The 26,806-nt window shown below is 39.9% G+C and overlaps 2 protein-coding genes across 2 annotated transcripts in view; both read right to left on the bottom strand.

The window, feature by feature from the left end:
* Window positions 1-9,221: 9,221 nt before the first annotated feature.
* The window catches only part of LOC101356331 (zinc finger protein 300), a 52,593-nt gene continuing 35,008 nt past the window's right edge, over window positions 9,222-26,806 (bottom strand). The window contains 2 exon segments of the mRNA XM_023739135.1: window positions 9,222-10,849; window positions 13,663-13,666. Coding sequence (XP_023594903.1) covers window positions 9,840-10,849; window positions 13,663-13,666 — 1,014 coding nt within the window. The 3' untranslated portion in view covers window positions 9,222-9,839.
* On the bottom strand, window positions 11,347-17,510 carry LOC105756722 (zinc finger protein 300). Its single transcript, XM_023739136.1, has 4 exons — window positions 17,429-17,510; window positions 16,678-16,736; window positions 12,689-12,815; window positions 11,347-12,442 (listed from the first exon to the last, which is right to left on the bottom strand). The coding sequence occupies exons 2-4, from the start codon at window positions 16,690-16,692 to the stop codon at window positions 12,279-12,281; spliced, it is 306 nt and encodes a 101-aa protein (XP_023594904.1). The 5' UTR covers window positions 16,693-16,736; window positions 17,429-17,510; the 3' UTR covers window positions 11,347-12,278.

Here is a 26,806-nt window from a genome sequence, read left to right as displayed (position 1 = left end):
GCACTGAGCACTACACTGAATCCACGAGAATGAAATAATGTGTAGGCATACCCTGCTGTAGCCTCCCACCATTTCACAGATCCTCAGTCTCTCTTCAACACTCATTTGAGCATTGTTTGCCTCACGTCATATTAATCCCTAGACAATACAAAAAAAAAAAACTCACTGCCACTGAGTCGATTCCGACTCATAGCGAGCCTGTAAGACAGAGAACTGCCCCATAGGGTTTCCAAGGAGTGCCTGGTGGATTCGAACTGCCGACCTTTTGGTTAGCAGCCATAGCTCTTAAACACTATACCACCAGAGTTTCCGCTAAACAATACAGTACTGTCTAACAACTATTTACATAGCATTTACATTTTACTAGGTGGTATAAGTAATCTAGAGATGATTTAAAGTATACAGGAGGATGTGCATAGCTTAAATGCAAATACTACACCACTTTATATAAGGGACTTGAGCACCCATGGATTTTGTTATCTGTGAGGGAGTCCTGGAACCAATCCTCCACGGATACTGAGCGACAATTGTATTAAAGTCCTAATCCCTGTTGTTGTTAGGTGCCATCGAGTCAGTTCCGACTCATAGCGACCCTATGTACAACAGAATGAAACACTGCTGAGTCCTGAGCCAACCTCACAATCGTTGCAACCACTGTGTCAATCCATCTCCTTGAGGGTCTTCCTCTTTTTTGCTCGCCCTCTACTTTACCAAGCATGATGTCCTTCTCCAGGAACTGGTCCCTCCTGATAACACGCCCAAAGTACGTGAGACAAAGTTTCGCCATCCTCCCTTCTAAGGAGCATTCTGGCTGTACTTCTTCCAAGATAGATTAATTCTTCTGGCAGTCCACAGTATATTCAATATTCTTCACCAACACCAGAATTGAAAGGCATCAAAAACAACCCTAACCCCCAGTACCTGTGAATGTGACCTTATTTGGCAATAGGGTCTTTGCAGATGTAATCAATTTAAGATTAGGGGGATCCTAATCTAATATGACTGATATCCTTATAAGAGACACAGGTACACAGGGAAGAATGTCATGTGAAGATGGAAGCTGAGATTGAAGCATATATAAACCAAATCAAGTATTGCAGGCAACTACGAAAAGCTGGAAGAGGCAAGGATGGATCTTCTAGAGCCTTCAAAGAGAAAATGGCCCCGCTGACACCTTGATTTCAGACTTCTAGACTCCAGAACTATGACAGAATAAATTTCTGTTCTTTTAAGCCACCCAGTTTGTGGTATTTTGTTACAACAGTCCAAGAAAACTAATACAGAGATCTTTTCAATAAAGGTTGGTAAATAAACAGCACCCTTGTGCAGGCAACACAAATCATGAACTAACTAGTTCAGAGTGAAGTCTGCAAGACAATTGTGCAGAATATAGAAGGGAGAGGGAGGCACAAGGAGCAACATAACGTAGCAGTTAAGAGTGTCGACACTAGAATCAGAATACCTGGGTTTGAATTATTACTTCTGATTAATGTATACTAAATTGTTCCTTGTGATGTCTTAATTTTCTCTTAGGAATACAAGAAACGAGTTAAAGACAATCTTTTTTTCTTAATAACTTTTTGTGATGTCTTAACTGTCTTTTACGTATAAAGGGAAGGAGTTGAAAACTCCCCCCTCCTCTTGGGTGATGGAAAATTTGTGCTGACCCTCAAAGAAGTTACCTGTCTTTAAAATCTCAATATCAGCCTTTGTGTGAAGATGCTCTCTTGTTTTGTCTGGTGAAAAGACTCCAAGGGGAGGGTATGGTAACATGCATGCATTGATGGTGAGGAGAGAAGCCATGATGGGTGTGCTACCTGTTACCAGCAAGGTTATGAAACTCCTGGTGATGTGAAAGAGGTACGCTCCTTGAGGAGGCTGAAGAAGACTCCAGATAGCCGTCTCAAGGATTACCTGAGATTCCTCATATTTTCAAGACTGGCTGTTTGACAGTGAAGTAGTGACTTCTCAGAGAATTCTGTGAGGTTTCAGTCTTCTCATCTAGTCAGAAATACAATATTTTCAACACCTCTCTAACCCAGTTAGAGTACAATTCATTAGAATGCAGAATCTTCCATTTGCATCACAACATGATGCACCACAGGAAGTCCTCAATCAATTATTAAATGTTCTCAGCTGGGGCTACCATGGATAAGGACTCAAATCTCAAGACTTTCACTGGCCCAGGAAGAAGGTGCAACTCCCATCTCCATGAATAGAAAAGAAATTCCTGACCAGTAAATATTATAATATGGAGCTGGTAATCACAATATACAAATGACACCCAGAATATGAAAGGAATTAGGAATCTACATGGAAAAGTATGTCAAGAACTTAACTGCAAACATGACTGAAAAAAGAGAGAGAATTTTGTGGGTAGAAAGAAGGGGAAGTTGAGCTTTCACAGAACATATGATATATGACAACCCCCTTGAACACCTACACTGTTTGCTTTTTAACTTTCCAATGTAATTATTTTTAGTTTGGTTGAATTTTTATAGCCATTGAAATGGAACAATATTGAACCTAGGGTCTCAACATAAGAATGGATTTTGTTCATTTGTAGCTTTATTATTATAGTAATTTTGATGTTGACAACTTGAAAATGGTTTAGGCATACTATAGGATAAACCAATTATGTAATTCTGCTAATGAGGTTGGAAACCAACATTTTCAGTGTTAATATGAAAGAGATACTAGTAAAATACCAAAGAATTTATGAGAAATATTAATAGGAGATGCCAGTATAAACTCATAATTTTAAAAATATGTCCTGTCCCCTTACCAAGTCCACTGACAGTGGTCTAGACACAATGACACCTCACTGCTTATGAGCAACCCAAGCACCCAGACTGAGGTTTTCAAATACCATTTCCCAGTAAAATGAGTCAGTGCTCCTTGGAGAAATGGCTGATTCCCAGTCTAGCAGACTGAGCAGGATGAAATTGGAGCATGTAACTAGGGCATTATCTAACAATGTATTTGGAAGTGCAGAAGTTATTATAATGAATTCTTGATTTTTTGTGATTTTATGTCTTACCTGAAAAACTGTTGCCTAACTCAAGATCACAGGTATTTTCTGCCGTATTTTATTCTATAAATTTATAGTTTCTAGCTTTAAATTTATGTCCACTATCTATTTCAAGATAGTTTTCGTATATGGTGTTAGATATTAATATTTTTAATATCTTCTTAATACCTGTAGATTCTGTAGTAATGTTCCTCCTTTTCACTGCTTATATTGGGTATTTGTGACATATTTCTTTCAAGGAATTACCAATGCATTATTCTTTTCAATCAACAATATTTTTGTTTTCTTGTTCCTCCCTATTTTTTCTATTTCTTTATCTTCTTATTTTTATCACTTCCTTTTTATTTTCTTAGGGTTTAATTCAGTTTTATTTATTCTTATGTATTGAGATGAAAGCTTAGACATTTGCAGACTTTCTTCTTCCCTAAAATGTACTTATTGCTATACATTTCCCTCTGTTACAGGTTTGGCTGCATCCCACAAGTTTTCATTATCATTAAATTCAAAATATTTTTGCATTTCCACTGATTCTTTTGACTCGTGGGTTATATCAAAGAGTATGCTTAAAATAGAAATGTATGGCGACTTTCTGGACACCATTGTGTTATTGCTCTCTAGCTTAATTAACATGTAGTTAGAAAAAATACTATGTGAATTATGTTCTTTGGAATTTGTTGAGAATGGTAAATGTTCTGTATGCACTTGAAAGGGGTATTATTCAACAGTTGTTGAGTGCAGTCAGTGAACTATTTATATTGATTAGATCAATCTGGTTAATCATATGATTGAACTCTTCTAAACCTTTATTGATTTTGTCTGTTTTCTCTATCACTGAGAGAAACATGTTAAATTTTCCCACTATGATTGTGGATTATGTCTATTTCTCTTTTTAGTTCTGCCAATTTATGTTTCTTATTTTTGAGGCTGGTGGATTGAACATTTTATTATCATAAAATGCCCCTCTCTATCTCTAGTAATGTTTCTTGCGTTGAGGTCCATTTTGATAGTACAAGACGCAAGCTTTCTTTCTGATAGTGTTTGCATGGTATATTATTTCAATCCTCTTACCTTTTACCTTAATGTATCCTTATATTTAGTGTTTATTGTAAGTTCCATGTAGTTGGGGAGGGTTATTTTTTAATTCAGTCTGGATTTCATTCTCCTTTAATTAAAGAGAAAATAAGAGAGAGGGAAGGACAGAGAAAAGGAAAGAGGGTGAGAGAGACAGAGGCAGAAAGAGTGGTCAAAAATGAACTTACTGAACAGAAAAGAGGGAAAACTGAGCTTTCAGAGAGCACTGACTATTTGAAGTTTCCCTCAATGCTGAAAAAGAACATCACATTAAAGGAAAATGATAGCTACATTTGTAGCCTGTGCCAGTGAGAACTGAGAAGGAAATGAGAAACATATCATGGGAAACTGGAGAAGAGTAGATGCTTGTTATATGATGGCAGAAAGCTTAGCAAAATTGTGTGCTACAGTTATTTGAAAAGCAGAATAAGTGACAAGCCTGGATATATATCTAAGGAGATATCCAAGCAAAGAGTTAATACCTGATTTCTTCTTGCTGCTTATAGTAAAATGTGAGAGGAGAGAGAAAAATTGAGTTAAGAATTGTTAAACAAAAGGGAGCCAGGGCTTCTTGACTTCTGGCAGTGTGAAGAGCTTGGCATACACTCTCCCCAGCAAAACAACCATTTAACTGGTGAAAATTATAAATTCTCAAGAAGTTGTCATAAAGACATACAGCAAATTAAGAAGTATTTATTCAAAATATGCTAAATCTCAAGAAACCAAAAATCAAATCCACTGCCATCAAGCTGATTCCAACTCATAGCGACCCTACAGGACAGAGTAGAACTGCCCCATAGTTTCCAAAGCTGTAATCTTTACAGAAGCAGACTGTCACATCTTTCTCCCATGGACAGGCTGGTGGGTTTGAACCACTGACTTTTGGTTAGCAGCTGAGCACTTAACCACTGCACGAACAGGGCTCCTAAATCTCAATAAGGACAGCAAAAGTTGGGGCATTTGAGCCACAAAGTACTCTCAGCCCTCTGCCCAGCTCCGTGTGATGAAATCTCTACTCCAGGCACTCTATGCTGGTCAGTACAGCCAAGAAAACAGGGGCTTTGGTTCCTCCTAGTTCACAATCTAGAGTCACAGTTTCACCTCAAGTGGGGCATGAGTCATCATTTCTCATCCTCCCAAACCCCATGTTGGGTGGACATAGACAAGAGGTCTGGGGTTTGCTTCCCCCACCCAGTCCCCACTAGTACAGCAAAATGCCTTCCCCAGAGGGAACAACCTGAGAATACTGTTGCCCCAATCACACTCCCCACAATCCACTCATAGTGCAGAGATTCCATGCTAGGAGTGGCAGGCCAAGAAGACCAGAGACTACTATTTCTCACCCAGTGCCCACTCATACAGCAGGCGCGTCATTCCAAGAGAATCAGGGCACTGCCCCAGCCCCCAGATCTGTGCAGTGGTTCAGGGGTTCTGCCAAGGGCAGAAGTAAAGGATGGAGAGTCCCACAGCTCTGTCTGAGGGAACTAACTTTATTTGGAACAGAGCGTGGAGAAATGTATGCCTAGGGGTGTTTTCAAAAGCATAAAGATGTTGGTAGAGTGCAATTAAGAGGGGATGGCAGCTCCATGATAGTCAGCAAAAAGTGACATAGCAGAGCAGCCAGAAGTTAAACAGAGAGAATCAGAAAAAAATAATAAAGACAATCAGAAACAGCCCTTCTGGGAACACATTCAAATCTGTAGGTCAGATAGTCTTAGGGGACCATCTATGTCAACTGGTATAACATAGTTCATAAAGAAAACATTCTACACGCTACTTTGGTGAGTAGCATCTGGGTCTTAAAAGCTTGTGCGGGGCTATCTAAGATACAACTATTGGTCTCTTTCTGTCTGGAACAAAGGAAAGTGAAGAAAACCAAAGACTCAAGGAAACAATTAGTCCAAAGGACTAATGGACCACAAGGACCACAGCCTCCACCAGCCTAAGACCAGAAGAAATACATGGTGCCCAGCTACCACTACTGACCGCTCTGACCAGGATCACAATACAAAGTCCTTGTTAGAGGGCAAAAAAAAAAAAAAAAAAATGTAGAACAAAATTCAAATTCATAAAAAAAAGACAAGATTTATTGGTCTGAGAGATACTTGAGGAATCCCCGAGACTACAGCCCTTAAACACCCTTCTAACTGGGAACTGAAGCCATTCCCAGAGATCACCTTTCAGTCAAATAATAGATAGGTCTATAAATAAATAGTAACAAACTTGAGGAAAGTGCTCCTTTGAACAATCATCTATAAGACCAAAAGGACAACATATGCCCAAAAGCAAAGATGAGAAGGAAGAAGGAGCAGGAAAACTGGGCAAATGGAAATGAGGAACTTGGGGTGGTAATGGGGAGAGTACTGACACACTCCAGGGATTGCAACCAATGCCATGGAACAATTTGTGTATAAACAAACTATTGAATGGGAAACTAATTTGCTCTGTAAACCTTCATCTAAAATACAATAAAAAAAAATCTGTGGGTCAGGAAGGCTATAAGCATGCACTGGGCTTCACTCATGGAGGAACAATCAAAGAAGGAAGTGAGGAAGACTCAAAAGCATTCCCCAATCCACACACAGACTCATCAATAGAGGGCAAAAAATGTCACTGGCACAAGGAGCTTAAGTACAACTTCTGACCAAACACTGACTAAACGATAAATTTCTCTGACCAATGTCTGCCAAGTGAGTTCCCTGGTAACTTAGAAGAAAGAGAATAAAAAATGAGTCAGCTTACTAATGCCAAAATGGACATTGAAACTACAGTGCTATACAAAATTATTTTTCCCATCAACATGATGAAAATCATGTTTGACAGAAATCTCTAAAACCCCATGAGGAATGACTGCTGTTCAAGATGCTTTTATACTTCCCTGTGTCTCTCACACAAAATTTATCAATGAACAATATAAACTTGCGTTGTAAATAAGAATATCAAATAAATCAACCAATGTCAAAGTCTGATAAAGAATTATGAAAAAAAGAATGTTAGAGTAAGCTCAAAGTAACTATTGACAAGAGCTGAATATCTAATCTACTGTTTATTGAAAGTAGGTGATGTATGACTGTAACTTTAATTCCAAAAATACAGAGCTGAAAATCCACTACACCTTTGTAACCAGTTCTTGGCTACCTTCACATTACCAGGTAATTTTCTGCTCAGTAATAAAATTAGCTCAGTATTTATGAATTGATTTATGGCTCTCGATTTCTCCTTCCCACCCCAAAAAATATAAAAATCACTTTAGAGAAAATTAACATCTTTGAATTTTTTACTATGCCAGTCATTTAACTTGGTATAGGCCTCCATTTTTTAAAGTCTTCTTTAATATTTCTCAATATTTTATAATTCTCTACGGGGAGGACTTGTACTTCACCATTAGACTCATTTCAAAATGTTTTGTATTTTATGCTAATGTAATGGTATATTTAAATTTTCTGTTGCTAGTATATAAAATTAGTTTTTAAAAAATATTAAAATTGTATAAAGCAACAAACTCTTTATAGTTAATACTTAATCAGCATTTTTATATCCAATTCTGTCATCTGAAAGTAATATCCATTTTACTTTCTCCTTCCCAATATTTATGCTTGTTATTTTTCTTTTCTTTGCATCAATGCACTAGCTAGCTCTACTATAATGCTGAATAAAAGTGGTGAAGTGTTACACTAGTAAGTGTTAGGTATGAGGTGGAATTCTTATAGAAACCAACTATCAGATCAATGAAGTTCTCCAGGGCTGTCACAGTGGAAGGGAATAATAGAAGGCCTGTGAGAAGGTAGAAACTTTGAATCTTTGTTACAATTACATAACTTCAGTATCTATTACTAGACAGAACTTCCTCTTCACAAAATTTCTGTGGTCCCAACATGACGATCCCTTGTCCTTCTCATGCCTTCATAAGGGGCAGTTGTACCATCTTCTGTCAGAAACTTTCAGAGTAGTTGCTCCACCTAGAAATGTGTCTCTAGGCCTTCTTTCCCAGGTAGATGGCCAATTTGTATCTGTCAATGTTCTCTGCTCACTGTTGCCAATGACACCAAGGAATTTGCCCACACAGAGTCCCACGTTGCTGTCAGGTGTGCCTTCTCCCCTACACAAGTTTTTACACAGAGGGGCCCTGGCTCTTCAGAATACACAGTTCATCCAGGCAGGAAGGGTATCAAGTGAGCAGGAAATGTGAAGGAATCAAGCAGGAACTATGGCCAGACACCATGTTTACCCACACAGATGCCCTCATCCTTGCCAGTGTGCTCTCCTACAGGGCACCTCCAACAGAGGTGCTCATCTGAAGCTGCTCATGGAGGAATAAATGGACCCATAGGGAAGAGGGCAAAAGAATTTCAGAGACATCAGGTCTTCAAATCCATGGCAGGCATAACTTCCCACTCCAAATATTTTCCTCTGCAAGGGTCCTTGGTTCTCAGGAAAAACAACTGGGGATGCAGGACAGGGATCAGCAGGAGCTGAAGAGACATTAGACAAGGCCTTTATGTGCAAGGACCATAATTTATATAAGTGTATGTAAAATAAAATAAAAAGTAAAAGAAGCCACATTAAAATGACAAGAATAAAGCCACCAGGGTTAAACACAGTAAAACAGCAATCAAAACAGAGTATCTGGAGTGCAAAGCAAGTTCAGATGGGCTTTTACACATTAGTCTTAGCATCCTGTTGCAGGAGAATAGAAAGGAAAGATAAAAAGAACTACTGTTAATTGAAAATGTGCTCTATATTGTACTTTTATTTACAAGTAAGAAAAAAATATCCAGATGGGTAAAGTGGTTTGCTTGAAGTCAACCTGTTAGTGATTGAACCAGGATTGAAACCTAAGACCATCCAGCTTCAGTACCAAAGTATTTCCACCAAATCAAGCTCTCAGTGGGGCAAAGTAAAGGGGAGACCTAGTCAAGAAGGACCAATTTCAAGATGTGGGTCATTCCAGAGATACAGGTCAACTTGTATGCTTGAGATGAGAAAATACATACAGATAACCTATACTGAATCTGGAGCCCTGCTGGTGCAGTGGTTAAACACTCAGCTGTTAACCAAAAGGACAGTGGTTCAAACCCACCAGCCACTCTGCGGGAGAAAGATATGGCAGTCTGCTTCTGTAAAGATTACAGCCTTGAAAGCCCTATGGGGCAGTTCTACTCTGTCCTGGAGGTCACTATGAGTTGAAACTGACTTGACGGCAATGTGTTTTTTACTGAATCTGATCAACTCATCTTTCCATCTTTCTACCAGAAGAATTTTACAAGTAACTTTAGGGTTCATACAAAAGTCCCCTTCCTAGAGTGTAGTTTCTAGGAATTGGTGCTTTTCTATTCAAAATTTCTTCATGTACTTTATAGGGAATTACTGTATGGCCATAATTATGCTAGGCAAATAGTAATGTCAAATATTATGATTATATGGTATGATCAGGAATATGTAACTTGACAATACTCTGTATATATAATTTGTTCTGCTGTGGTGCTGATAATTCAGTTCATAATTTTAAAAAAGTTTTACCTGCCATGATGAAAATGTCCTTCATTTATATAATTATTTTCCATCATCTTTGCTGAAAAACTTAAGTATCACCACACTAGAAACATGACTTCTGTTGCAGAATTTTATCTATTGAGGTTTTTGCCCCAAACTCATGAATTTCATCAGTTTTCTAATATTTATTAAAGCTTGAGCTAATACTGAAGGCTTTTCTGTGTTCAGTTCATTCTTATAGCTTTTATACTGTATGAATTCTCTGATGTACAGTAAGTTGTGACTTCTGTATGAAGGCTTTCCCACATACAGTACATTGATAGGGTCTTTCCCCAGTATGAATTCTGCGATGCAAAACAAGGTCTGACTTCTGAGAAAATGCCTTTCCACATTCAGCACATATGTAAGGTTTTTCTCCTGTATGAATTCGCTGATGCCCTGGGAGGTGGGACTTCTGAGAGAAGGCTTTCCCACATTCAGTACACACATAAGGCTTTTCTCCTGTGTGAATTCTCTGATGTCCAATGAGATGTGACTTCTGACAAAAGGCTTTTCCACATTCACTGCATTTATAGGGTTTCTCTCCAGTATGCGTTCTCTGATGTATAATGAGCTGTGACTTCCGGGAGAAGCTCTTGCCACATTCAGTACATTCATAGGGTTTCTCTCCAGTATGAATTAACTGGTGTGTAATGAGTTCTGTCTTCCTGCTAAAGGCTTCTTCACATTGAGCACATCTGTAGGGTTTCTCTCCAGTGTGAATTCTCTTATGTATAATGAGATGGGACTTCTCACAGAAGGCTTTCCCACATTCAGTGCACTCATATGGCTTCTCTCCTGTATGTGCTCTATGATGTATAATAAGTTGTGACTTCTGGGAGAAAGCTTTCCCACACTCTCTACATTCATAAGGTTTCTCTCCAGTGTGAATTCTCTGATGTATAATGAGGGGTGATTTCTGGGAGAAAGCTTTCCCACATTCACTACATTCATATGGTTTTTCCCCAGTATGAACTCTCTGATGTATAATGAGGGATGATTTCTGAGAGAAGGCTTTTCCACATTCAGAACATTCATAAGGTTTCTCCCCAGTATGAGTTCTCTGATGTACAATGAGGTGAAATTTCTCACTAAAGGCTTTTCCACATGCACCACAATCATATGGCTTCTTTCCAGTATGAATTCTTTGATGTACAATGAGCTGTGACTTCTTAGCAAAGGCTTTTCCACATGTAATACATAAACAGGTTTTCTCTTTAGTTTCAACACCTGCATGCTGAATAAAAGATTGTTTATTGCTGAGAATGTGTCCACCTTGATTATCTTCACAGGGTATTACTCCATTGTGAATTTTCTCAAGTTTAGAAATGGATGCACTGTGGCTGGGTGATTTTCTGCATCCAAAACTCTCATCAGGGTTTTTTCTTGAATTGCTTTTATTACAACTAGGTAGGTCAATATCAGGTTTCAAGTTCTTTTCAAATGCATATTTATGGAATCTTTGTCTTGAAGTAGCTGGATCTATGCATTCTTGAAAGAGTTTTCCAAATGCATCAGACTTGTAGCCTGACTCCTCAGTCACTGTTTTCCTGTTGATAACTGTGACTTGCCTGAAAAGTTTGTCTTGGTTTTCCTGACATCTCTGCAGCTGGCCATCACCTTGACAGACTTCTAAAATGGAGTACAATGGACCATCCTTTGTGACTCCTTTTAGTATCTTATTATGGAAGGAAACAGTCCCCAAAATACATGGCTGGGGGGTTTCAAGACTACTCTTCCTGTCTAAAAGAAGGAAAGATAAAATCAAACAGTCATAAGGAATAGTTAACAGGATGCAGAAGAAGTAGAACAAATGGATGATCCAAAGTAGTCGATGAACTCAGAAAACAGGAATGGAGACAAGCATTCTTAGAAGAATATAGGATGATCAGGTGAACAGATAGACAAGGATTCTAAAAATAAATATTTGTGTAAAAACTACAACTGAAGAAGATAGAAAAGCATCTGGGTTCTTATCACTCTAATCTTGGATTTCTCTTTTAGGATCTTCCCATTTCCTTACTTCCTAATTAGAAACTTTTACCTTTTGAACTCATTTATCTTATAAACATTTGCTATGCATACCTAACTACTGTCTAAAGAAACACTATCTAAAGAAAGGTCAGCACTGTCCTCAAAACACTTTAACTCTCCTTAGTCTACTTTCTTAAGTAACAAAAAAGAAAAAAAAAAACAGAAAAATCCAAGGTATGGCAAGTGAATTCAGTATCCATACTCACACCTTAAAACCAAACTTGAACCCCACTACTCCCCATAACTACCTTCTATACATCTCAAGTAAAACTAGCATAGTTCTCCCAGAAAAAGCCATACTTATTCCTAACTCCAAGGTTTTGTTCATATACTCTCTCCCACAACAGCTCACCATCACCTTCTCTGGCCTAATCAATACTTAAATGTATCTTTCAGAATAGTTATAGCTGCAGGCTCTTGCCTCTATTGGCTTTAAGTCCCTTTCATAAAAAGCATTAAAAATATACATGTTAAAAGACTCAATCAGAAATATCTCTCCCCTGAAAGGCTCACAATTACTTGACATATTACTTGTTGAATGCTTACTAAATGCTCAGCACAAGAGAAGAATAAGAGATTTCAATATGGGTAGAAACATAAGCCTCAGGAATCAATCAATTAAAAAAACAAACAAACTGATATTGCACTTCCCTTGTCTCCCATCTGCCTGATTTTCATCTGGATAAATCCAATTTGATATGTCTTTCTTTATGATCCATGGATCTTCTCCTTGTTCCAACTTGGAGATGACATCTGGTTTGGAAACTGGATACCCTATTAAATGGAAATCACAGAGGAATTGGGATTGACTGCACTCAAAGAAGAAGTGAAGGTGCAGTTTCAGGAGGTCCACAATGAAGCAGTTCAGATGGGCCTCAGAAAAGTAATGACTTCCATTTGCAAAAGGAGGAAAGGCACAAAAGTCATTATGTATGTGAGGGAACCGCCTAATGTCAGCAATTGATAAAGGAAAGGCATTTGCCCAGACAATACTGAGTTATGCAGGAAAACCATCCTTACCCATTGAGACCAGGTGGCTGTAGTTCTCCAGCATCACATCCCTGTACAGGGTCCTCTGAGCAGGATCCAGTTGCTGCCATTCCTCCTGGGTGAAATCCACAGCCACATCCTTGAATGATACTAACCCCTGTAACAGTATATTCCTGTTCAATCTGAAGTAATCATACTCATCATTTCTACTATAGGATGCAAAACTATACTGTTAAGGACCGAATTGTTTCCCTCAAAAAGATATGTTGAAGCCCTAACCCCTAGTACCTGTGAACATGACCTTGTTTTGGAAATATGGCCTTTGAAGATTTTATCAGTTAACATGAGGTCATACTGGAGTAGGGTGGACCCTAACCCAATCTGAGTGTTGTCCTTAAGCAGTGAGATTAATTACTTTTGTGTATGGCCTTTCTAGCCATGGTCTTCTAACTTCCACCCAGGTGACTGGGCGGGATTGTGTGATGGGTGATTGGGGTCCATCAAGGGGATTGGTCAGTTTTGCCTTAAAAGAGACCAATTCCAGAGCAGAGAGGAGGATCCCACCACCAGCAAGGAAGGAGAGATCAGCAGGAGAGACCCAGCAGCAGAGACCCAGCAGGAGACAGTGCAGTGGGCTTCCCAGCCCATGGGGAGAGAAAGCTGAGTGCCTTTGGGCAGAGACTGAGGGCCAAGGAGAGGCGTGACTGTGAGCACAGCTGGGGAGAGACTATCCTGATGGAAGAATTGTATCCTGAGTGTTCTTCAGCCTGAATTGTAACTGTTACTTCCCTAATAAACCCCATAACTGTGAGTATGGTCTGTGAGTTGTGTGTGGCCATTGCAATGAATTATCAAACTCAGTAGAGAGTGTCGTGGGAGAGACAGTTGGTGTAAGAGTTGGTAGAGATGGTGGAGAGAGGAGGCATGTCTGACCTCCACCTCACAGGAATTAGCCTTGGGCTTGGTTCTCCTTACCTCTTGTAAAGTTAGAGGAGGTCAGACACCACCCTCAAGCTGTTTTTACACCTTATAAAGAAAGAGAACAGACACAGAAAAACGTACAAGGTAAAGACAACCATGTGAAGATACATCTACAAGTGAAGGAATGCTAAGAAACACTTGAGGTTACCAGAGCTGAAAGAGACAAGGAAGGATCTTCCCCTAGATCAGACAAAGAGAGCACCACCTTGTCAAATGCCCTGAATTTGGACTCCTAGCCTCCAGAACTGTGAGACAATAAGTTTCTGTTATTTAAAGTCACCCCCAGTTGTCGTATTTTGTCACAGCAATCCTAGAAAATGAATACAGATTCCTATACCTAGCTTTGAATCATAGTTTTCAGGAGAAAATATGTAAAATCCTGTCTTTAGCAAGAAGAGCCAGACAAATCAGGACAACAGAAGAGGTAAACCATAAGGAGGCCTACTTAAATACAAATAGAGATTTAATAAATGATAAAGATGGTATTTAAATAAATGGGAGGAAGACGGATTATTCAATGAATAGCACTGAAACTGAACAGTCAATAGGAAATGAATAACATTGGAGCTGTACTCTACCTTGGAAAATAGAATAAACTCTAGAGCGGCAAAAATTTTAACTCTAAAATAATACTAGAAACCATAAAAATAACTAAAAAAAAAAAGGGAGAATTCTTATTTATACAGTGGAGAAGGCCTTTTTAAGTACAACATAAAAAAGAGAGTGAGAGAAAAGCCACATTTAGAGAATTATAAAATATCAGACAGAATCTTGAAGATCATTAGTCTAATCCCGTCATTTTACAGGGGGGAAAAAAACACCTTAGCTTCTCCTAAATCTAATAACTCTTCTAGATGCTAGCAATAGCTAGTTATAAGATATAATGAAATGCCCCAATCACAATAGCAACAAAAAAATTTTAAAAACTGAGACGTTAACATGCAGGAAACATTCCTGAAGAAAACCTCAACAAATTACTGAAGTCGCATTAAAATAAGGAGTTGGGTAAGTGTAGAGCCAAAAAATATTTAATTCCTTGACTATCGTAATTATGTTACCATTATGTTCACTAAGGTTGTCACACAATAATGTAATCTGAGTGATGAGTATTATTTTAAATAACAGTAGCTAAAACAAATGGAAGAAATGATCACGTAAAAGAGCTGAAGAGGAGATTTCAAAGGGCAACTCGAGAAGACAAAGTAAAGTATTATAATGAAATGTGCAAAGACCTGCAGTTAGAAAGCCAAAAGGGAAGGGCATGCTTTGCATTTGTCAAGCTGAAATAACTGAAGAAAAAACACAAGCCACGAGTTGCAATACCGAAGGATTCTATGGGCAAAATATTGAATGATGCAAGAAGCATCAAAAGAAGATGGAAGGAATACACAGTCACTGTACTAAAAAGAACTGGTCGACATTCAACCATTTCAGGAGGTAGCAAATGATCAAGAACCAATGGTACTGAAGGAAGAAGTCCAAGCTGCACTAAAGGCACTGGTGAAAAACAGGGCTCTAGGAATTGATGAAATACCAACTGAGATGTTTCAACAAATGGATGCAATGCTGTGCTCACTTGTCTATGCCAAGAAACTTGGAAGACAGCTACCTGGTCAGCCCACTGGAAGAGATTCACATTTGTGCCCATTCCAAAGAAAGGTGATCCAACAGAATGTGGAAATTTTCAAACAATATCATTAATATACCATACACAAGTAAAGTTTTGCTGCCGAGAATTCAAAAATGGTTGCGCAGTACCTTGACAGGGACCTGCCAGAAATTCAAGCCGGATTCAGAAGAGGACATGGAATGAGGGATATCATTGCTGATGTTAGATGGATCATGGCTGAAAGGAGAGAATACCAGAAAGATGTTTAACTGTGTTTTATGGACTATGCAAAGGCATTTGACTGTGTGGATCATAGCAAACTATGAATAACATTGCAAAGTGTGGGAATTCCAGAACCCTTAATTGTGCTCATGAAGAACCTGTACATAGACCAAGAGGTAGGCATTCATACAGAACAAGAGGATGTTGACTAGTTTAAAATTAGAAAAGGTGTGCATCAGGATTGCATCCTTTCACCACACTTATTCAATCTGTATGCTAAGCAAAATGCAAGAAGCTGGACTATATGAAGAAGAATGTGGCATTAGGACTGGAGGAAGACTCATTAACAACCTGCAATATGAAAATGACACAACCTTGATCACTGAAAGTGAAGAGGACTTGAAGCACTTACTGATGAAGATAAGACTACAGCCTTCAGTATGGATTACACCTCAACATAAAGAAAACAAAAATCCTCACGACTGGACCAATAAGCAACATCACGATAAATGGAGAAAATACTGAAGTTGTAAAGAATTTCATTTTACTTGGATACACAATCAATGCCCATGGAAGCAGCAGTCAAGAAATCAAACGACATAGTGCACTGGGCAAATCTGTTGCAAAAGACCTCTTTAAAGTGTTAAAAAGCAAAGATGTCACTTTGACGACTAACGTGTGCCTCATCCAAGCCATGGTATTTTCAGTTGCCTCATACGCATGCAAAAGCTGGACAATGAATAAAGAAGACTGAAGAACTGATGCCTTTGAATTATAGTATTAGTGAAGAATATTGACTGTACTGTGGACTGCCAGAAGAAAGAACAAATTTGTCTTGGAAGAAGTACAGCCACAATGCTTCTCAGAAGCAAGGATGGCGAGATGTGGTCTCATGTACTTTGGACATGTTATCAGGAGAGACCAGTACCTGGAAAAGGACATCATGTTTGGCAGAGGGTCAGTGAAAAAAAGGAAGACTATCAACGGGTTGGAGTGACACACTGGTTACAAGAATGCACTCAAACATAGCAGTGACTGTGAGAATGGCGCAGGACCAGGTAGTGTTTCATTCTGTTGTATATAGGGCCACTGTGAGTCAGAACCGACTCAATGGCACCTAACAACAACACATTTTCCCTAATCCTAATGTTTAGCTTTCTGCAAATGATTATATGGAAAACCAGTACAAAATAAGCAAGTAACTCACCTGAGACTTCGTCATTTTCTGCTTCTCTTCCAAAAGGGCAGAGGCCTGAGGAATCAGAGCTGGGAGATAGAATGGAGTCTTTAGAGGCCAGAATTGACCTGCAGCTTCCACATTCACCAGTCTAGAAACAACCACCACCAGATGTCAGGTGGATAAACAGGCCACTTTGTAGGAGAAGTTCTTTTGGGTTTTCCAGAAGGATCAGCCAGCACCATGTGAAGTAGACATTAATCTTTAATCCTCTTGTGACTATAAGATGAGCACAATGAGCACAGAGAACCTGGACAATTTTTTCTTTTTAACTACATGGATATGAAAGTGTTTCTTGTTGACTTACTAACAATTGATTGTTGTCCCCCAGAACCAGCATTTCTATTTGTAGAGTTATCATAAGGTGATAATTATAGATCTATATGGATATACTATAAAAATTTAACTGCAGATAGAGCAGTTCCCTGAAAATAAGAATGGGAATGAACAGATGGAAAACTGAGGAATGCACTTCCTCATTCCCCAAAGAGAACCAGCAGCTGAACACAAATAATCAAGCAAGAGTCCTTATTTTTACCCCCAACTCAGCAAAGTCTCCTGCCAAAGCAATATTCAGGTACTAAAATGTTGATTTTTAAGATGTTTCCTGTTTAAATTTTTATGGCTGATTTTCAACAGTGCAGTTGTCTGAATACAAAAGTGGTGATAGTTTGGAACCAAGGATAGTAGAGACTACATCACAATGCAGGAAGGTACTTACTTAGTAAATTCTTCTCAGTCCCAGGACAGGTTATGCAGACAGGACTGAACTTGTTCAGAAAAAGTAAGACAGGGATACTCTTTCATACAGGATGTCCCAGACTCTATCAAAACAGACCTGCAGGGAAGCAATCAAGAGAAATAGTCATGCTGGTCTCTGAACACCCAGAAGAGCTCAATAAATGCTTCTTAAGTAAAATATAAAATGATTTCAACAAACTTAGGAAGAGCCAGGACTGAAATCATACTTTTCATAATAATCCTATCCTTTTAGATTTGCTTGGTCCTGTTTTAAAATGATGGACATTTCTGTGAGGATAAGGGGATGACTTAGGGCCAGTGGTAGATTAAGAAAACACCTGAGAAGGGGCTTGACCTATAAGAACAGTTGCCTGTGCTAGTAAACTGGCTGAGTCGGAAACACTGGAAGGCACACAACAACAACCATCAGACACTTGCCACAATATTTACCCCACCAAATCCCTGAATACTCCACAGAACTACCCACCATCACATCACTGACCACGCGGACACTCCATTCTTTAGGCCATAGCCTCTCCACCGATCACTGATTCCCCAAAGAGCCCCACCAGATCACTGACTCCAGTCATCCCTACAACACAATTCAGGTACACGTCATTTCTGACCCCACAGACGCCCCATTACTGACTCAGCATTCCCCAACTACTAATCACATAGCTCCTTGACCACCGAATAAACCCAACACTAATTCCATCGACCTCCTCCTCCCATGACTTCTTCATAAACCTCCCACTACTGACGCTCGTGGACCCCTCATCCCCCACTGCAATCTCACATACTCACCTATCACTCACCACACATACTTCCCTTCTGACCCGCAGCTCCGTTATCAGGTCCCAAAACGTCCATCTCGGCTTAACCTGGGATCGCTGTCACATCCATACTGGTAAACTCTCCCGGTTCCTGTCGGTAAGCAAAGCGCACTGCCCCGAGCCTGAGCGGTTCAGTACTGGGCGGTTTGACCGTTCCGCAACTTCACCGGCTTTGTTCAGGGGGCAATATGGCTGCTCCTACGTACTGTTTCTATATGGGAGCCGCCATCTTGAGAGTACAGTCAATTCCGTACAAGCTAAAGAATATTATTTTTCCGGGCCAGGAAATCGGGCTGTACCACTGCAGCAGCGAAGGGAGGGGGGAAGGAGATGACGGAAAGGCGGATTGGTTACAAACGAGGAAGTTGGAAACTTTTGCAGAGAGATTTTAAAGAGGAATGGAAGAAGATGGAGTGGTACCGTCCTCTACTGGAGACTACAGTTGGTGAAACAGGAAGAATTTGGAATGGTACAATCCTTCGTAGGCTATTCCACTTAAAAGTGGTTTGTAACTATAACTGTATACCGGGAAACTCAACAAGCCCTCTCCTTGGATATTCCACCCACTATGAGAAAACCAAAAGGAAAAAGAAAAAATTGTGCCCTCAAGTCTTTGCAGACTCATGGAGAGAGGGCCAAATGTGATGGAAGAGTTCACTGGGGGGCTGAGAGAAGGGAAAAGCAATAATAGATAGCTGCCTTCCAGTCAACTCCGACTCATGGTGACCTTAAGTACAACAGTAAGAATGTTGCCCAGTCTGCATCATCCTCAGTCATAGGTCATCCTCACAAATGATGGGCCTGTTTAGGTCTATCATTTTGGCTTTTGTGTTAATCTATCACACTGTTTCCCTTACCCTCCCTGGCCCTTTACTTCATCAATGTGATTTCCTCCTTCACTGATTGATCCCTGCTGATGATGTGTCCAAAACAAGCAAGTGGGACAATGCTCTGTTGTGATCCATAAGATTTTCACTGGCTAATTTTCAGAAGTAGATTACCAGGCCTTTCTTCCCACTCTTTCTTAGTCTGGAAGCTCTGCTGAAACCTGTCAACCATGGGTGAACCTGCTGGTATTTGAAATACTGGTGGCACAGCTTCCACGATCATAGCAACACACAAATGAAGACAAGCTGACAGATGGGTGGTGGTAAGCAATAATAATAAACTTTAATTATGCTGATGATTATTATAAGGAATCCTCCTAGGGAAAATTACAACTGCAGTAATAAGTTGTAGGGGCCTACTGGAGAAGAAGAATGAAACTGTAGAGGCAGGGAAGAGGAAACTGAGAAACAGAGAGAGGGACAATCAGGGGCAGAGAATCAGATAAAGCAGGGATACTGAGGAGCAAAGAAGAGGTTATACAGGCAGAGAGATGGGAGACTGAAGGGCAAAAACTGAGAGACACAGGAAGAGAAGTAGGAAAGTAAGGAACAGAGCATGGGTGACAGACAGAGGGAGACTGAGAGACAAAGAAAGGAAGACTGAAAAACAGAAAGAAAAAAAAACAGGTAGACAAAGGGAGAGACTGAGGAGGTTAGATTACAGAGGGGTAAAAAATCACTTGATTTAAAAAAAAAGAACAAACAGAATACTGTTACTGCAAAAAGGGAATAGTAAAATTGCTATTTTAATCTTTAGATCTTGCATCAAGTTTTGATATTTGTTTAAAATGCATGCTAACAAGCTGGTATTTCATGTGCATAAATGGCTAAAATTTTGAATCATAATTGTCATTTTGGCAGTCATTTTTTGCTTAAGTAATTACATAAGCATCAATTTTATATTTGGCAATTGGATATCTCACCTCAATTTAATCTTATACAATTACACCAATATTTATTGCATACCTTGTACTTAAGATGGTGTAGCCGCGATGATAGGCACAAAGGGTATATTGTTAGTTGTGACTGAATTGGCTCCAACTCATGGGGACTTATATATAATGGAACGAAATGTTACCCAGTTCTGTACCATCTTCATGATCATTGATATGTTTCAGTCCACTGTCATGGCTACTGTGTCAATCCATCTCATTAAGGGTTTCCTTCGTTTTCTCTGAGCCTATACTTTACCGAACATGATGTCCTTTTCTAACGATTGGCCTTTCCTGATGATGTGTCCAAACTAATTAAGTCTAAGTCTCGCCATTCTTGCTTCTAAGGAACATTCTGGTTGTATTTCTTCTAAAAGACTGATTTGTTTGGCAGTCCATGGTATATTCAATATTCTTCACTAACATCACAGTTCAAATGCATGAATTCTTCTATCTTCCTTTTTCCCTGTCCAACTTACACATACACGTGAGGCGACTGACAAAGCTATGGCCTGGGTCTGACCCACTTTAATCATCAAAGTGATATTTTTGCTTTTTTAAACTATAAAGAGGTATTTTGCAGCAAATTTACCAACTGCAATGTGTCATTTGATTTCTTGACTGCTGCTTCCATGGGTGTTGACCATTGATCTAAGTAGAATGAAATAGATGGCAACCTCAATTTTTCTCCATTTATCATGATGTTGTTTATCAGTCCAGTCATGAGGATTTTCTTTTTCTTCACGTTCAGGTGTAATCCGTACTGAAGGTTGTACTCGTTGACCTTCATCAGTAAGTGCTTCAAGTCATCTTCATTTTTGGCCAGCAAGATTGTATCATCTGCATCTCTCAGGTTGTTAATAAGTCTTCCTTCAATCTTGCTACCAAGTTCTTCTCCATATAGTTTGGCTTCAAGGATTATTTGTTCAGCATACAAATTGAATAAGTAAGATGAAAGGATACAGCCCTGCTGTATCCCCTTGACCCACACAGTATCCCCTTGTTCTGTTTGAACAATATACAGCTTCCATATGAGCATAATTAAGTGTTCTGGAATTCCCATTCTTGTTAATTTTATCCATACAATTATCCATACAAGTTAATGCCTAAACTGACAGATAGGTGGTGGACTAAGGGTGCGTTTTTGTTGTTGTTGTTAGTTGCCATCGAGTTGATTCCAACTCATGACAACCCCATGTGTTACAGGGAAGAACTGCTCCATAGTTTCTTGACTGTAATCTTAATGGAAGCAGATCACCAGGGCTTTTCTTCTGAGTTATTGCTAGGTGTGTTGGAACTGCCAATCTTTAGGTTAACAGTTGAGCACAAAAAATTTGCGCCACCTAGGGACCTTGGACTAAGGGTATAAAAAAAGCAAAAAACCCATTGCCATTGAGTTGATTCCGACTCATAGCGACCCTATAGGACAGAGTAGAACTGCCCCATAGGGTTTCCAAGGAGCAGCTGGTGAATCTGAACCACCGACTTTTTATCAGCCGAGCTCTTAACCACTGTGCCACCAGGGCACGGACTAAAGGTATAACCAAAAAAACAAACTCATTGTGATCGATTGGATTCTGACTCATAGCAACCCTGTAAGACACAGTAGAACTGCCCCAAAGGGTTTCCAAGGAGCAGCTGGTAGATTCGAACTGCTGACCTTTTGGTTAGCAGCTAATGCTTAACCACTGTGCCACGAGGGCTCCCCACCAGGGCTAGTAGTGATTAATTCACAATCCTTAGCCTCAAGGAGTGATACCAGTGAAGATGGGAGAGATGGGAAAGGGCAAGGCCATGGAGAGCCTTGTAGGAATTGCTAAAACTTTTAGCTCTTAATCCTAAAAGTGATGGGAAGCTGTCCTTATGTAGTAGTATACCTACCTCAGTAAAAAAGAAATAATAAAAGGATAAGAAGGTCTCCCTCATAATGAGTGTACAAACAACTTTAAGTATAAGAATCAGCACAAAGCCAATTCCTATGAGGCAGAGGTCAAATATATCCCAGATTTCCACATTCTACAAGCTGCTATACCACTCCGTCTCTGACACCGGCCACTCTCCCTCCATTCAGCACTCTTCCCTCTCCCACTGGGTTTGGCAATTCACTGAAATGTCTCACAGAACTCATGAACTGTACTTACAGTTAAGTGGTTTATTAAAGAACAGGGTACAACTTGGGATCAGGATCAACAGGCTACAACTAAGGATCTAGATCAGGAAGCATGTAGGCAAAGTCTCCCTTTTTCAGTACAGGAAAGCTCTCTCAGCTCCTCTCAACTATGCAGGCCTCCTCTAGGTCCTCTAAGAACAGGCTTCTCTTGGCCTCCTCAGGACAGGCTCCTCTTGCCCCCCTCAAGATGGGCTCCTGTGATGGTTAAGATTGTGTGTCAGTTTGGCTGGGCCATGATTCTCAGTGTTTTAATGTGATCACTCCCATGACTGAATACACTGTGAGTAGCAATCAGATGAAAGGGAATCTTCTTGGGGGTGTGGCCCGCATCTGAATATAAGCAGACGTTCTGGCTTTTTGCTCTCTCTGGATCATGCGGCTGCCTCCTGTCATCTCATCTCTGGTTCTTGGGAATTGAGCTGTCAGCTTATCTGCCAAACTTGGAATTTGTTGATCTTCACAGCCAGTGAGCAGAGCCCTGTTCTCTGACCTGCCCATCTTGGGTTTGCCAGCCCCTGCAGCTACGTGAATCAGGAGAAAACTTGTGGTCTTGCCTGGAAATCTCGGAATTCGTCAACCTTCACAGCCTGTGAGTGGGAGCCCTGCTCTCCGACCTGCCGATCTTGGGCTCACCAGCTTCTGTGGCTGCGTGACTTGGGAGAGGCCTCTACCCTGATCCACAGACTTGGGACGTTCTAGCCTCTACAATCACGTGAGCTGTTTCCATGATATAAATCTCTCTCTATATATATATTTATATGCATTACTGGTTTTGCTTCTCTAGAGAACCCAGCCTAAGACAGCTCGTTTTGGCCCTGCCATCTATCACTGCTGGCTCTGCAACCAGGCCCCTTCCAGGCCTCTTGCTGTCTTCAGTGTTACAGCCCTTGACCCGTATTACAGCTCTTTTAGGAGCTTCCTTGCCACCTCTCTCTTCTCTCTCCTTCTTTCTGCTTTCTTCCTTCTGTTTCTTCCTGTTGCTTCTCTTTCTGCTTCTTTCTGTCTTAAAAAAAAATAACTTCCATGGGGCTGGCTGCATATATATATATATATATATGTATATATACATATATATATATATATACATACACACCCACATACATATATATACACATAATACATATATACATATATATATATATATACATACACACCCACATACATATATATACACAATTCCATGTTAATTTCAAGGCATGGCCCTTCCCAGTGGGGCCATAAACTGATGAATCCCCTCTTGGTAGTTCACAGACACTTCCTTTGCATATTAGGCTGCAGACACTTCATTTGCATAATCTATAGTCCATTTATTTCCATAGACTATTAACCAATCCTTGCAAGATGCATACTAATCACAGGCAGGCTGTAGCCCAGGACTAGACAAAAAGTCAAGTTGTGTACAGCTTGCCCAGGAAATGTCAAACAACCTGGACAAAAGTAACAAACTCTCAGGTAGAAAACTAGGGCAAAGGTAACTCCTCAGGGCTTAGGGGAAAAACGTCTCAAGCTGTTTTTCCAAAGAACCAAGGAAAAAGGGCACATGTCTTAGTCATCCAGTGCTGCTCCAACAGAAATACCACAGGTGGATGGCTTTAACAAAGAGAGGTTTATTCTCTCACAGTCCAGTAGGCTTCGAGTCCAAATTCAGGGTGTCAGCTCCAGGAGAAGGCTTTCTCTCTCTGTCGGCTCTGGAGGAAGGTTCTTGTGATGCATCGGTCTTCCCTTGGTCTGGGAGCATCTCAGTGCAGGAACTTCTGGTCCAAAGGACGCGATCTGCTCCCAGCACTGCTTTCTTGGTGGTATGAGGGTCCCATGTGTCTCTGCTTGCTTCTCTCTTTTATATCTCAGAAAAGATTTCATTAAGACACTATCTAATATTGTCACCCTCATCAGTGTAACCTCATCATAGTGATAGAGTTTACAACACATAAGGAAATCACATCAGATAACACAATCATACAATGCTGGGAATCATGACCTAGCCAAGTTGCTACACACATTTTTTGGGGGACACAATTCAATCCACGACACCACATAAAGGAACTCATTTCACCACAAGGAGAAAAATAAAAATTAAAGCCACATCGAGATACCATTTCTCATCTATTAGCTTGTGAGAAGTATTCTGAGTTGACAACATACACTGTTGATAAGGCCATGGGAAACAGGAATCCTCATAAACTGGTGAGACAGCAAAATGGGATAGCCCCTATGAAGGGGAATTTGGCAATATCTACCAAAACTACATATATTAGTTATCTATTGCTGCATAATAAATTACTCCACAGCCACTTAAAACTACAAACATTTATTGTTACATAGTTTCTGAATCAAAAATCCAGGAGCAGCTTGGCTGGGTGATTCTGGTTCAGTCACACATGAGGCTGCAATCAAGATGTTGGCCAGGGTGACAGTCACTCCAAGGCTCAACTGGAGGAGGATATACTTTCAAATTCAATCAAGTGTCTGTTGGCAAGCCTTGAAAGATCTACTTCCAAGTTCACTCCAGCGGTTGCTTACATGCCTCAGTTCCACACCATGTAGGCCTTTCCTTAGGCTACCTAATTGTCCAAATGACATGGTAGGTGGCTTCCCCCTCCCCAAGCCTTCCTCATGATATAGTAGCTGGTTTCTACTCAGATCGAGTGATTCAAGAGAAAGAGTGTATCCAAGACAGAAGCCACAGTCTTTTAATAACCTAAACTTGGAATTGACATCCCATTACTTCTGCAGAATTCTGTTTGCCAGCAAAGAGTCACTAAGAACGGTCTATAATCACAGGGATGGAAACTGAGCTCCACCTCTTAAGGGACGACTATCAGCGAATTTATGGACATATGTCTAAAACTACAACACTACATACGCCTTTTCCCTTTGATTCAGAAACCCCACTTCCATGAATCAATCCTAAATATATGCTGGCCACAAAAAAAAAAAAAGACAAAAGATGTAATTGTTATTCATTGCAGGATTCTTTTAATACCAAAAGACTGCACACAACCCAAATGTCCAACAACAGGGTCTGGTTGAATAAATGATGGTATATGTGCAAAGTGATACTATGCAACAGTTACAAAAAGAGAGAGAGAGCATGCACAAGCAAGCTGACTGGAAATATCTTTATATATACTACTCTGGAGTAACATTCAGGATACGTCATTAAGTGAAAATACAAAGTAGAAAAAAATGAAAATAGTATGCTATTACCATTCATTTTTTAAAATAAAAATTAATAGTTGTTGTTATCTGCCCTCAAGTAGCCTGCCAATGCATGGTGACCCAATACACCACAGAACAAAATGTTGCCTGGCCCTGCAGTATCCCCATGATTGGTTGCAGATTGGACAACTGTGATCCATAGGGATTAAACTGACTGATTTTCAGAAGTAGATCATCAGGCCTTTCTTCCTAGTCCATCTTAGTCTGGAAGCTTTTCGGAAACGTATTCAGCATCACAGCAAGATGCAAACCTCCGCTGATGGCTGGTGGCTGTGCACGAGGTGCATTGACCAGGAAACGAACGCAGGTCTCCTGTATGGAAAATGAGAATTCTACCATGGACCACCAATATATATTTATCATAAAAGTAAAAAAAAAAAAAAAGAATGGAAGAATAAAATATTATCTATAATGAGAATTTTTAGTTATCCATTGTTACATAGAAAATTACTCAAATTTAGCAGCATTAGCAACACGTGTTTATTATTGCAAAGTTTCTGTGGGTCAGGGATCTGGGTGTGACTTAGCTGAGTCCTCTGCTTCAGTCTCTCAAAAATCTTCAATCAAGGTATCAGCCCATGCTGAGATCTGAAGGCTTAGCTGAGTAAATATCCACTTCCAAGCTCAATTACATGGCTGTTGCCAAGATTCTGCGTTTCAAGTGTTGTTGGACTGAGTACATTCACTTCCTTGATAACTCTTGACTGGAAGCCACCCATAGTGCACGGTCACAGAGGCCTCTCCAACATGACAATTTGCTTATTTAAGAATGCAAGAAGGCAGCTAACAGACACATGAAGAAACGCTCACGATCATTAGCCATTAGAGAAATGCAGATCAAAACTACAATGAGATATCATCTCACCTCAACAAGGCTAGCATTAATCCAAAAAACACAAAATAATAAATGCTGGAGAGGTTGTGGAGAGACTGGAACACTTATACACTGTCGGTGGGAATGTAAAATGGTACAACCACTTTGAAAATCGATTTGGCGTTTCCTTAAAAAGCTAGAAATAGAAGTACCATATGATCCCGCTATCCCGCTCCTTGGAATATATCCTAGAGAAATAAGAGCCATCACGCAAATAGATATATGCACACCCATGTTCATTGTAGCACTGTTCACAATAGCAAAAGATGGGAACAACCTCCGTGCCCATCAATGGAAGAATGGATAAACAAATTATGATATATCCACACAATGGAATACCACGCAACAATAAAGAACAACGATGAAGCCGTGAAACATAACATGGAGGAATCTGGAGGGCATTATGCTGAGTGAATTTAGTCAGTCACAGAAGGACAAATATT

This window comes from Trichechus manatus, unplaced genomic scaffold (genome assembly GCF_000243295.1).
Source record: "Trichechus manatus latirostris isolate Lorelei unplaced genomic scaffold, TriManLat1.0 scaffold00130, whole genome shotgun sequence".
NCBI lineage: Eukaryota > Metazoa > Chordata > Mammalia > Sirenia > Trichechidae > Trichechus > Trichechus manatus.
The sequence above is the reverse complement of the archived record's forward strand: the minus strand, read 5'-3'. Positions and strand labels throughout refer to the sequence as shown.